Source organism: Betta splendens, chromosome 5 (assembly GCF_900634795.4).
Source record: "Betta splendens chromosome 5, fBetSpl5.4, whole genome shotgun sequence".
NCBI classification, from domain to species: Eukaryota; Metazoa; Chordata; class Actinopteri; order Anabantiformes; family Osphronemidae; genus Betta; species Betta splendens.
In genome coordinates, this window is record NC_040885.2 from 393,125 (window position 1) to 405,807 (window position 12,683).

A 12,683-nucleotide genomic window follows, 5' to 3' on the forward strand; every position below is an offset into this window, starting at 1 on the left:
CCTGGCAGCGCGTTCTTAGACGCATCCACTCCCCGCTGGGTCGAGTCTCCATATTAATAATGCCCACATCCACCAATCCCATCATGCTCCGCCGCTGGCCAGTCCGAGCCGAGAGACTTGGCTCCGTCTGCCTGTCTGGCACACGCACATGCAAACGCAGCGCTGCTCTGCTCTGCAGGCGTGACTGTGACCCCGTCCCTGACACGACGCTCCGCAAAGACATCTGGAAAAATGCCTCAGCTGCACCTGATGCTAGTGCACGTTGGAGTCCTGGTACAATATTCTTTCACCTCAGACTTCAGATCTTCAGGATTTCCCAGAAGATTGCGTACAATGACATTTTAACCCCCTTAGTTCAACATCCGGTGGCATTTTGATGTACTATCCTCTCCAAATCCCTTTATAACATCCATGTTTCCATCTTTGTCCTTCCAAATGAAAACATGTGGACAGATGCAAGACAAATACTGTACGTGAGGGGACACGAGGAAAGTGGCTTTTCAGGATATGATCACGGTGTTGGACATCCATAGAATCCATGAGGCTTTGATTTCTAGAGTGAAGCTCAAAACACATCATTCAGAGAAGAACAGAACCAAAACAAGCCACATCCTCTGTGATCGCAGCCTCGGTGCTTCTCCCGCTCTGACTGAACTCACTGTAGTGGGCGAGTTGACAGAGTGTGTAACTGCAGGTGCCAAGTGTGACCAATTCCCATTGACACTGAATACAAACAGCTCTCGCCTGAGCTAATTAGGAAAAGAAAGGCGGTTCCTCTGCAAACAAGAGGGAAGGCGACGCACACGTGCACGTGTCCCTCTTTAGCGGGATTACAAACAAGCGCCGCATTAGCGAGGCGGCATTTCACGGTCTGTTTGCTCGCTAACTCGCTGCCCCCTCCAGTGTGTTCTAACGCCGAGCACCGGCGCACATGAACGCAAACTCAGCTCATACCGGAACCACACTCGCGCGCGCACGCGCCGCAATTGAAGCCAGGGATCTCGGCTACAAAGCCGAGCTGTGAGGGAGGAAGCAAAGCCGCTGCGCCGCTGCCAGAGAACGCAGAGGTGGGAGAGCGGCTGCGGCCAAGAGGCCTGTCAGCGTCCCGCTGCGAGAGGGGAAATAAACACTTCCATATGCAAGGAGCGCGCACAGGCCGGGAGTTGATGCAGCAACACCGCCTCGTAAATTTGAGCCGACCGACGCTTGTTAGCAACTGTTGCCACCGTACGAAAAGGAAGGAGGTGTTCCGCTTCCAGAAATTTACAGCGGCTGCGGCCTTGTTCATCATGTGGGCTTCAAGTTCTATTAAAGCGCAGCAGAGCGAGACCGGATTGGCCAGTATCACGTGAGGGGGATTCGAAATTCCACATGGAGCATGAAGTCGAGTTGACGTTTGGAGAAACCCGTGCACTCTGGACCGCGATGCTCCGCTGATGTCCTATTGACCCCAAAGTATCAAAACGCAGCTAAACAGTTGTAATCGTCCCGTTCCATCCACGGACAAACACGAGCACGACGCATCAAGGCCAGTAGCACGAACCCGTGTGTACAAACTAACACAGGATTATGATGCTGATCTTCTCAGTCTCTGTCATTACTGTGTGTTTAATGGTGAGCATATTTTGGTGTCCGTCTATAATTGGGTTATGTTCTCATCAGGATTATCCGTTAAAACCTTTCAGGGCTTTATCAGGTTTGATTCCTCAGTTTTGGGAGCTTGTCACAACCAGTGTCCGAGCATAAACATTGTAATCATTAAAGTGCACGGTTTAAATGGTACAGGACGTAGTGAGACCTGGATCGTGCTTAATTAATTAATTGACTTCCAAAGATTCTGTGCAGTGGTTCCAGTTTAGAGCTGGTTCCTCGCAGCCAAACTAACAGGCGACATCATAGTTCACTCCTGTTGTGTTTAAGTTGGTCGCTCTGGTTTCTCTCTATGCTACAGTACACACATCAGCGAAGAACAAAAGGCTGGTGATGCATTGTCCTGTTTCAGCGACACCCAAAGCAAACATCTTAAACTGCTCGCAGCGTCTTATCAGCTCACACTGGAGAGCGCTGTGCTCACAGGTCAAAAGCAAATGGCCGGCGGTCCCAGCAGGACTCTTTATGCTGTCGACACCCCGCAGCAGCAGCAGCGGCGGCGGCGGCTGTGTGGACATCAGTGACCGGACAGTGCAGTCGTACCTCCTCTCACAGCCCACTTGATTAAAAGTAAGAAAGTGGCACAAGCTCCACACAAAAAAATAGGTCGACTGGGTTTTACAGATGGCTCATTCTGCCGAGCATATTTTCCCAATTAAGGCCGATTAGGGAGGGAAATTCCCAGACAGAGTGAATTATTAAAAACTCGAAATGGAATCTGATCACGTGACACCGTATGGCTGCGAAAGCCGACATCCCCAGATGGGCGTTGAAACAAGGGGAAGGGGAGCCCTGGGATTTTAGGCCGTGTCCAAGCGCTGCATCGCTGGGAAACAGGTACACAACACAATCACCCTCCCAAGTATTGTGTTGATGTGTCCAGGTCCGAACACACCTTCCTCATTGTTACAATAAAGGCTGGTTATTGTTAACACCTATGCTTTTAATACTTTGATAAGACAAAATGGGCGATGATGTCACATGAGCAGCACCCATAGCTCCACCCATAGTTGAGTGGAAACACCTGTGCACCAGGCGGGCCCATTCCTTTCACTCCAGGTCTAAACACAGATTAGACTAATTCACAAGTGCAGCACATGATTTAGCTGCTCAACTCCACCAAGTAAAATGTGCTTGTTTGGAATGGAAATAAGGGAAGGGAAAGAAATCCCCTAGCTTCGAAGCCTTCACGGCTCACAATTGCTCAGGACTGCTTTAAACAAATTAGGTCAGCGCAGAGACGTGATGGCCTCTAGTACTGTATCTCTCCGTCCCTGGTATTTGCAGAGCTGAGCCACGTTTTCCCATCAGGCTCGGAGCTCCGCATCCCATTGTTCCCTGTTAAGCTGAAGGAGTTCACCTTCTATTAACGTGGTAAAGACTGAATGACATCTTGTCCCTTTTTTGCCCTATCGCTGGAAACATGGCGCGTTCATGTTTTGGAGGTAAATACAACATGGTGCCACAACATTTCCCATGCGGGTTTAGAGCTCGGCGTTTATAAATACCATAACGCTGGCTTTAAATGAATACAGCAGTACTTGGATGATACGTTCTACACTAACCACAAAGCGCGTGATGCTACTTCCGACCCGGCCCGTTGGCTTCGGCTGCCGGCGGTAGAAGCATGCGAGGCTGTCCTTGAAGAGTTGCTGCTCTTATGCCCATCTGTCCGGGAGCTTAGCGTGGCGTGGCCCGGCCCGGCCCGGCCCGGCCTCGAGCATCCTCTGCCACGCTGCGAGCCTGTCACACTGGCTCAGTGTCAAGCCGCACGGCCCTGCTGAGTCAAGAGGACCGTGAACAAGCCAGGGCAGACGCACACTGTTGCCAGCCTCATCTGTCTATTGACTCAGCTAGACCCCGTTTAGTTGATTGGCTTTAATCTAGCTAAACGGGATTTCATTTGAGCCTTTCCACCTGTAACATGGCGGAGTCAACTACAATCTTATGTGGTAATTGACAAAAAGGTACTGTACATCAGTTTAACGTGTCAGTAAATGGGAGGAGAGGCACCTGTACGAGCTTAATCACTTCAGGTGCAGGATGGTTTCACTACATTATGATGACTAATGAGAATAAACTGGCATATTAGTCTGGAGAGCGTGAGATGTGAGAACAAACAAAACTGAAAGATGAATAAACAATATGAGGCTGTTATTTTCAACTCTATACAGTCGACAGGAATCATTCATTAATCACGTGTGGAACAACCCACAGAACCAAAAACCTGTCATTTTAGCGTTAGCGTTTATTTCGCTTCATGTTATTTGTGCCGAATAATAAAACGCGTCCTTCTGACGAAGAGAAACAAGTTTTCCCCTAAGTTTTTAACCCCGGTTACCTTTACCGACGGCTCTACAAACACAAAACGTAGAAGTCCGAACGGAGTTCCGCGTGCGCTGCTGCCGCTCGCGCTCCTTACCTTGCCTGACAGTTTTCAACCGTACGGAACCTTTGCAGTTCCGGACGACGGTCTGGACGTCGTAGAGGGGTAATCCTGAGATGGAGAGGTTCTCCACCTCGAGCAGAACCTCCCCTTCGCTTAGTTTCCCACTTTTGTAAAACACCACATCCTCGTTCACTTGGCCGATGTAGGCGAACTCCCCGTTCTCCGCGCCGCCGCGCAGCGGCACATTCAGGTCCCCACGGGCATCTTTAAACACGGCGCACTCGTTGATTCGGGAGGTCCAGTGGTTCTTCTTGAGTGCGGGTTTGGACATCGTGGACGGTTATGAGCCAAAACAGACGCACTGCCGCGAAAAAATAAACTGTCACAGCATCAACGTCTCAAATAAAGTAGACTTGTAATCAACCGAAGCGCAGCAAACTTTCTTTCTCCTCCCCAGAAACATGGGTGCCTCTGACAGCACCGTCCCACTGCTCTGTCCGGGTGGGAAATCAAGCCATTCCTGTTCACTCGGAAGTTTGTCTTCACTGTGAGATTGTTGTTGTTGTTGTTGTCATCGTTTCCTTTACATCCCTGCAATTTAATGCTTCTTCATCGGTGACACGTTAACGTGACATCTGCCGCGGTCCCGATTGCGCCTCGTGTCCACTTATCCAATCCTCCGGGCTGCTTTGATAAGCTCACTTTAAATGCTGTTCCCTCCTCAAGGTCGCGATCTTTTCTCTCCTTTTTACACTTTAGGAGCAGTTGTTCGCGTCATCGGCTCCTCTCAGCAGGTCCGACGCTCCTGCGCGTAGAGCTCACTCTCATTCCCACTCTGGGCTCCGCTCTGGCGACGGGAATGTGTTGCCGTTCGTGCTGCCTTCACGAGCTGTCAGAAATACTAGATTCGACGTGGAGAAACTCGAATTAGCGTCACTGTCACTGAAGGGAGGATTCATGAGTCGTTAGAGGTTTCCAGCGGCCAAAACAAAAGAAAAAGCTTGAGTGAAATGCTTATAGGCTTTCAATAGGCTTTTATTACACTTTTAATTGTAATATTTGTGGAGATTTTAAGTAAATATATTTAGGCTAATCATTGTATGTCTCTAGTAAGTGTTCTAGAAAGACAAACTGTATGCGCTTTATGTCACATGAAACATTGGCACCAATCTGTCGTGTTTACATTTTATCATAAGTGTGTTATTTTTTTACACTGTCGTGATTAGGTTCAGATATCAGAAGACTGAACCGATTAGAGCACTTGAAGGCAGCAAAGTTACAATTGGCGCATGCGTACTCTTTAGAGCAGACGGCTTTACCGTCTGTAAGTAACTGGCTTCCCTAAATTACAGACTTGTCTGTTTTTGTACATACTATTAAATCTGACCTAATCTTCCTTTCTGGAAATGTATTGATTTAGATAAAACCCCAAAATAATATAATGTTGACTTGATGTGATGAAACGATTATTTCATAACGCTCTGGGTCAATGTGTATTTCAACTTGAAAACCTGCCGGTCAAGATTCTAGTGTTTCAGGTTGAGCAGGTGTGTTTTCATGAGGGCGTAAACACTTGGACACACCTACAAGTACGTGTCTGTTGTGTATTTGCATTCTCTGGCCATGCAAAAATGTCAAAAAAAACTATTGCATCCTTTACGTCACACTTAATTCACGATCAAACTATTTAAGCAATGAGGAAAAGATGACTGTGCACAGCGAAACAGAACCTTACAGAAGAAAACAGGAACAGGTTTTAAAATTCTAGAAGTGACTTCCGTAATAAAAAGAGTTACGCTGGATAATCGTTTACCTGAACGGTTGGCTAAGGCATTAGGAATAAATGTACTGCCTGATGGGATCAGACTGGCCGGGCCTCCCACCTAGGGAACAGCAGATGAGCGTTTTCCAACCTAAAAATAACTGTGAAAGTCCTCGGGGGCCCACGGGAGTAAAAAGCATTGGCCTGGATGTGACAGGAAATAGTAAATGCACTTTTAGGCTCCAACCTTACAACTTGAGCCTCATCTCCGCCTGTTATTAGCTGCTCGCCTGTGAAACCGCCGCCTTGAATATTTGCTCAGCTTAGTGCAGTTTCCTCTTTGAGAAATTCCCCTTGAAGGCAGGTTCCGAACAATAAACGTTCATGTAGAAAAGTACTTAAAAACCTAGCGCGTGACACGGGCCTCATAAATTATAAACGTCTTAATTCATGCCCAGAGCGCCACAAGGAGCACTGCCTAAACTCCACCATAGAAATACATTCACCCAAGGTAGACTTAAATCGAAAGAGGAACATTTCAGCACAGGCGATTTCTCATCCAGGGGTGTGAACCATCTGATATAATAGAAGTGAGGAGAGTGAAGGGGATGATGGACAGACAGTTTCTCCCTGCTCCCTGGAGAAAGATGCTGTGCGTGGGGATCCAGCCGCCAAGTTGACATTTGAGGTTCTGAGTCAAAAACATCAATAAAAACGACCTGAAAAACTATCAGATATGTTTCATTTAGGTTTTCCTCAGAATTAGTTGCAATAAATGTGACTGTGGCTCTGAGAGTGAACACTACAAGCATCCATCTCGTCAAAGCATCCTGACTGTGCTGATGGTGGGGTTTTAGCTTGAAACGACCTCAATTAATGAATCGTCTTTTAAAATTTCCATAAACGCGGAGCGGGTGAATCCATCGCTTGGCCTGGGATCAACGATAGGAACTGAAAACCACTGTCTCGCTTTGACTCGCCAGGCGCAGGCTAATTACCTATTTCGAGTCATTTTCTTCATCATAAGAAGGAGGATTAATGTCAGGAGGTACAGTAACAGTAGCGCTGTTATACTGGTGGGCTGTATCGTCTCCCCTGGTGCCTTCACGGACGCCGAGGAGGAGAACTGTGAGATCATCTGCGTTTCAAACGCTGTGTTTGCCTCACGTGAGCGTCTGCGTGTGTGTGTGTGTGTGTGTGTGTGTGTGTGTGTGTGTGTGTGTGTGTGTGTGTGTGTGTGTGTGTGTGTGTGTGTGTGTGTTGGCCGGGCGCTTCCATTGTGACCTCCGGTGGACGCGGCCCGCCCAGATCCTCTGCCAGCTTCCTGTCACACAGTGTCAGCCAAATCAGATCGACAGAGGAAGACGCGCTGCCACGGGCCCAAAATTTCCTATTCCCTCTCCACCCATCCGTCCATCTGTGTGTGTCAACATCTTCCTGCTGCCTGTCTGGATTTCCCTTTCAAGTCTGCTTTTCCCTCTCATTCCCAGTAATAAATGCAAATCCTCACATGCACACTGGAAACAGCTAACGCGCACACATAGTACAGCCCCGCTGTTTAACATGTAGCATACAGGGGGTTATGTAACATGCCCCGTGTCCTGCCTGTGAGGCCATACAGCACAGCGGCATCTGCATATTAAGTGGAGCCTGGACGGGATCTCAAGGAGGTTTAACGTACAGTGAGGTTCATATTTTGCTTGAAAAAACTAATAATCTTGTGTAACACATATCAAGCAAACACAAAAAGGGAGACTTACTGTGGATGAGAACAGTTTGTTTACCATGAATTATTACTGGGAGCCAACAGTTCCAGTTCCGTTGCCTGATGAGCCTGGCGGCGCTGCTAACCAGCGATGACAGCAGAAAGCTAATGGCTAGTGGTAATAACTTAGCCTTCAAATCTGACAGCTGCACTCACATGACTTCAATAAAGCTCCAATAATACATCCTGCCTCCATTATTAATGGCTTTGATGATACAGACATTTCTCACCTATTTATGAAATTGAATGAAATTGGTCAGGTTTGTGGTCTTTACATTAGGCAAACGCTTTGTTGCTGTTGTTGTGAGTGTGATTCTTGGTTGCACTACCTACAGTAAGAGTAATTTATTTATAATCAGTACCGGCATGAGACCCGGTATTATTATTAGTTCTTTTGTGTTTTTTGATTGAGCTCAGACAAGGACCGCATAAGTTGACGGATAGAGGAGAGAGAGGCCGAAGCAGGACACAGATTTTGAAGCCGTATGGTAGAAACAGAGACGACTGCATAATGTGACGTTGCCTGACACTTGACCTTCTAACAAATCCATCCTGGAAGGAACGTTTCTTCTTCTCTTCAAGTTCTGCGTCAAAGCCTCCTTTTCCGTTCGGAACCCTCCGCAGCTCTCGCGCTGACATTTCCCATCTCAATCATTAATGCTTTCGCTATCTTTGCAGACTTTCTTTGTATCACACGCCATGAAGTTAACTTTGTATAAATATTTCACTGAACTTTACTTTTTCTTTTTCATTCTTAGGAGGTCTAATGGATTGATGCCTGTAAAGTATTTAGGCTCTGTCCATCCCACTTCATAGTTTGATGAATGAGATCAGACTGAGCCGCAGATGCACCATCGTCTGCATCATCATTGAAGCCCATCAGGGCTGTGTACACATACACATACACGTTCATATCGTTTATAATACGTTGATACAACTACATCTTAGACGTGACCTCATATTATCTGTGGTGTGACTAAAGCCCCATTTGCACATCTGAAAAGCAGCGTCTGCATCATTCATAAGTCATTAAATCATGCAGCCTACTCCCCAAGTGACCCAGCATTGTGTAACGAACGAGTCTTGCCCGAGTCACGTTCGCTGACCCGCGATTTCCCCGCGCTCGTCACTTAACGCGGCCTCCGTCAACCACGTGGGCCACTTCTCTGCTTTAGATGTCACTTTAATCTACTTTACCTCTGTGCCATGATAATGCCTCATTTGGTATAATATCCTCCGAGCGTTGGGGGGAAAGAAATGGAGAGCAGTCGCAGAGAGGGAGCGCGCGCGAGAGAGAGAGAGAGAGAGAGAGAGAGAAGGGTGAAATCCTTCTTTTAACTAAAGCAGCGCTGCAGAGCTCCGTGTTGCCCTAGAAGATTAAGGATGAATGGTTCGCCACAAAAAGACCATCAGATTATGCGGCTGGGCTGCGGAGAGCTGTCGCATCACATCCGGTGACAGGCCAGGTTTCATAACTAAACTACAGAACCTCTGGTTATAGTACACATGATCATAGAACCTCTGCACACAGCTGGCCCTAAATCTGACTGAGCAGTGAGCAGCGGAGGCTTGACCCGCTTGGCCAAGGACCAGGACAGGAACGAGAGACTGCGTGAATTACACACAGCATTAATAAGTGTAGAAATGAACGCTGCCGCTCATCCCGAGGAATAAAAGATCAGCTGAGTCTGGACGCTGCCCTCTGAGACCCTCGTGGCATTGATACAGGACAAAGCTCACTCGCTGTCGCTCTGCAGCACTCGCAGCATCTCCCAGCGCCGCTGGCAGCTTTGACGATGCCTTCAGACATGTGACATATGGGTCATGGTGTCAGGAGCGCTCCAAATTGCCGTGCAAAGCTCCTCCTGTCAGTGGGAACCCGGAGAGGATCATCTCCTTTTTTGGACTGGCAGCTGAGCACGGTTAAGTATCGCTTTTTATCTTCGTTTCCAGAGCCTCAGGGAGGGATTGACTGTATTTAGATGAAGACCGGTGGACATTTGGCCATTTGCATAAAAAGTGGGAAGTTTTTCTTGCAGCTGTAGGAGTTTTTTTTTTTAATTTAGATAGAAAGACACAAATACCAGCACTCCTCAATTAAAATACCTATGTGACATATTTCATACAAACTGTTGGAGCATCTGCTCAATGAAACAACATTAGATGTAGGTGTTTAATAGGTGTGTATAATTCTGCATTAATAGTATTACAGATCAGTATCAGGTGGTGTCAGTTCTGTAGATCTCAGCAGGGTCACTATTTTAAAGACAGTGCTACATTACTATATAAAAGCAATAATATATTAATAGCAATAATAATTCAGTTGCATTCACAGCTGGAAGTCTCAATTTTTATGGGCTCTAAATTAAAGCATCTAAATTAAAGTCTTATTCAAATCCAGAACATTAGTTCTACTACATCATAACTTGACCTCACTGTACTGTATGCATATTAATGGATATGAACCTTTGTCTTGTAAATCTGACACAGAAGAAAAAAGTAGCACATTACAAAGTCTTTCTTCCACTGACTTAAATTTGAACATCTTGTTCAGGACGGCAGGAGAAGGAGGCAAAGACGGAGGAAGGCCGATGGTTGTGATGCACCACGATGAGCCGGGAACGACTGGGTTAGGTCACGCGTCTCATGTGAGAGCATAACGGAATCATTCAGGGCAGCGCAGCACCACATGTGCACAGAACAGCGTTGCTCTGAGTGCTGCGCCCGCCCGCCCACGCCAGCTCCACAGCCACGCTGCCTGGAATCAAACAGAAGCAAGTCAAGTGGACATTTTAGGGTTAGAGCCCAGCTGCATGTGTGGCCCGTGTGCTTAGCTTGACATTTTCCATGTTCTGCTGCGTTCTCACGGGGAATACGTGGATCACTGCTTCTGAACTTACATGCTGTTCTTTTGGAGAGATAGACAGTGCGCGCTGCTTTAGCTTTAATACGATAAGAGAATGCTCAGCCCCAACAACATTCATGAATTAATAAAAGCACTAGGCTAAACAAAAGGGTTATAACTGAGAAAATATAAAGTATTTACACTTATATTGGAACTGTAAAAGCTGCCTGACCTAATGTCTTTAAGCACCGCTTTGCAAAAATAAAGATATTCAGCCAGATCATATAAAATGGAACTTGCTTCTCCCCCACTTTTTTGTAGTGTTTTACACAGTCCCTCATTTTAAAGTGTATATTATATTGACTATAGTCTTTTTAAAGTACTTTATATGTAGTTGATTGCTTTTAATTTGAAGGCAAGGGCGTCATGCTATTGTTGAACATATTGTATCTTAGTCTCTGGATCAGAGGGCGACTGGGACTGACCACTGATTCAGGAAATGGTGTTTGTTTGCTTCCTGTTCCAAGTGAAATGCATTGTAGCACGATGAGAACGAGAGCCGGTTCTACAGGAAGCGTTAAACCCGCATAGTTAGTCACAGTTTGGGGTTTAGTCACACCAGAGGTCAAAGGTCAATGTCACAATGACCACACGTCCGTCTATTTGCCAGGAACACCTGGACAGAGGTCCGCTACTTGTGACACAACTCACTTATTATACAGTACTTAATCAAAATACAGTTACAGTTCTTACAGAGCTGGTGCTGACAGACTGAAGGGTAGAATCACAGAGAGCACAACCAGCGTCTGGGACTTCAAACATTTGTTCCTCTGGCTGCTCCTGTTGTCAGCCTTGAAATACCTGTCGTGCCTGTCACACGGTGCCAAAAAGCGCGGTTATTGTGTCCAGATGCTCCTTTGTTTGCCAGACCTGGGTTGGCTGCGTGGCATGAAGACCAACGCACACAGGGGGTGGTAGTGGGGGTGAGGTGGGGGTAAGGTGGGGGTAAGGTGGGGGTGAGGTGGGGGTGAGGTGGGGGTAAGGTGGGGGTGAAGTGGGGGTAAGGTGGGGGTGAAGTGGGGGTGAGGTGGGGGTGAGGTGGGCCCGGTGGCATATTTCTTACCACATCAGGCGTGACTACTCTCCACCACTGCTCAGGACTTTGGGAGAAAACCTGCTCATAGATCCTGTATGGATATATATATATATATATATATATATATATATATATATATATTATATATATATATATATATATATATATATATATATATATATATCCCTCCCCTCTGACAAATGCTACAGGACGCCAGGTCAGAGGGGAGGTTTCACCATCTCCCCAACCGGAAATTGGGTACGAAGCCCCAATAAGCACAGATACGCTGAGCGAGGCAGCAACTGACCTGAAAGATAAGATCATGGCGAGATTGAACAGGCAACCCCGAACCCCACTACAACGGCTAAGTGAAGTACCATCAGAAAGTCTCATGGAAGATGTGAATGCAGCATTGAGAGCGATCCCTACCACAACAATCACAGAAACCAATGAGCTGATATACGCTTCAGCATCAGTGATCCTAGAGGTGCTTGGCTATAAGAGCAACCATGGGAGCCAGGAGAAACAATACCCACCATGGAAACGAAGGTTGGAGGCAAAAATCAAGGCAGCCCAGAGAGGTGCAATGAAAAGACCAATGCCTAAGAGGTACAGCCAGATGACCATACCTGAAGCACTCGAAACTGCCAAGCAAAGGCTACAAGCCTTGGCCAGCCGCCTAAAGAGATACACCAGAGATAACGAAGCCAGACGAATAAACCGGCTGTTCGCAACACAACCTGCGAAAGTGTACTCTCAATGGCAGGGTAATAACAACAGAGCAGACCCACCAAGGCTGGAAACTGAACAGTACTGGAAAGGGATATGGGAAAGGGAGGTGTCACACAACAGTGATGCACAGTGGCTGGTGGATCTGAGGGAAGACCACAGCAACCTCCCTGAACAGAATCCAGTGACTATCACAGTGGCAGACATCCAACAAAGAGTCTCAGGTATGAAAAACTGGACAGCACCTGGCCCTGACATGATCCACGCCTACTGGCTAAAGAAGCTCACTGCAATCCATGAGCGCCTGGCAGCACAAATGAACCAGCTGCTAAGGGATGGGACTCACCCTGAATGGCTAACCGAAGGGCGAACGATCCTGATAATGAAGGATCCCTCAAAGGGTACAGTCCCATCCAACTACCGGCCAATAACCTGTCTCTCCACAAC

At 47.1% G+C, this 12,683-nt stretch overlaps 1 protein-coding gene across 12 annotated transcripts in view; it reads right to left on the minus strand.

Annotated features, from left to right (window-relative positions):
* The window catches only part of magi1b (membrane associated guanylate kinase, WW and PDZ domain containing 1b), an 84,012-nt gene extending 79,122 nt beyond the window's left edge, over nucleotides 1–4,890 (minus strand). For 8 of the 12 annotated variants that reach the window (XM_055508878.1, XM_029149880.3, XM_029149883.3 and 5 more), the window contains exon 1: nucleotides 4,073–4,888. In XM_055508878.1, the coding sequence (XP_055364853.1) occupies nucleotides 4,073–4,370 (298 nt within the window). In that variant the 5' untranslated portion in view covers nucleotides 4,371–4,888. Of the gene's footprint in view, nucleotides 1–4,072 lie in introns of all 12 variants that reach the window. The other 4 variants (XM_029149886.3, XM_029149885.3, XM_055508879.1 and 1 more) reach the window with 2 other exon arrangements.
* Between the last annotated feature and the right edge of the window lie 7,793 nt (nucleotides 4,891–12,683).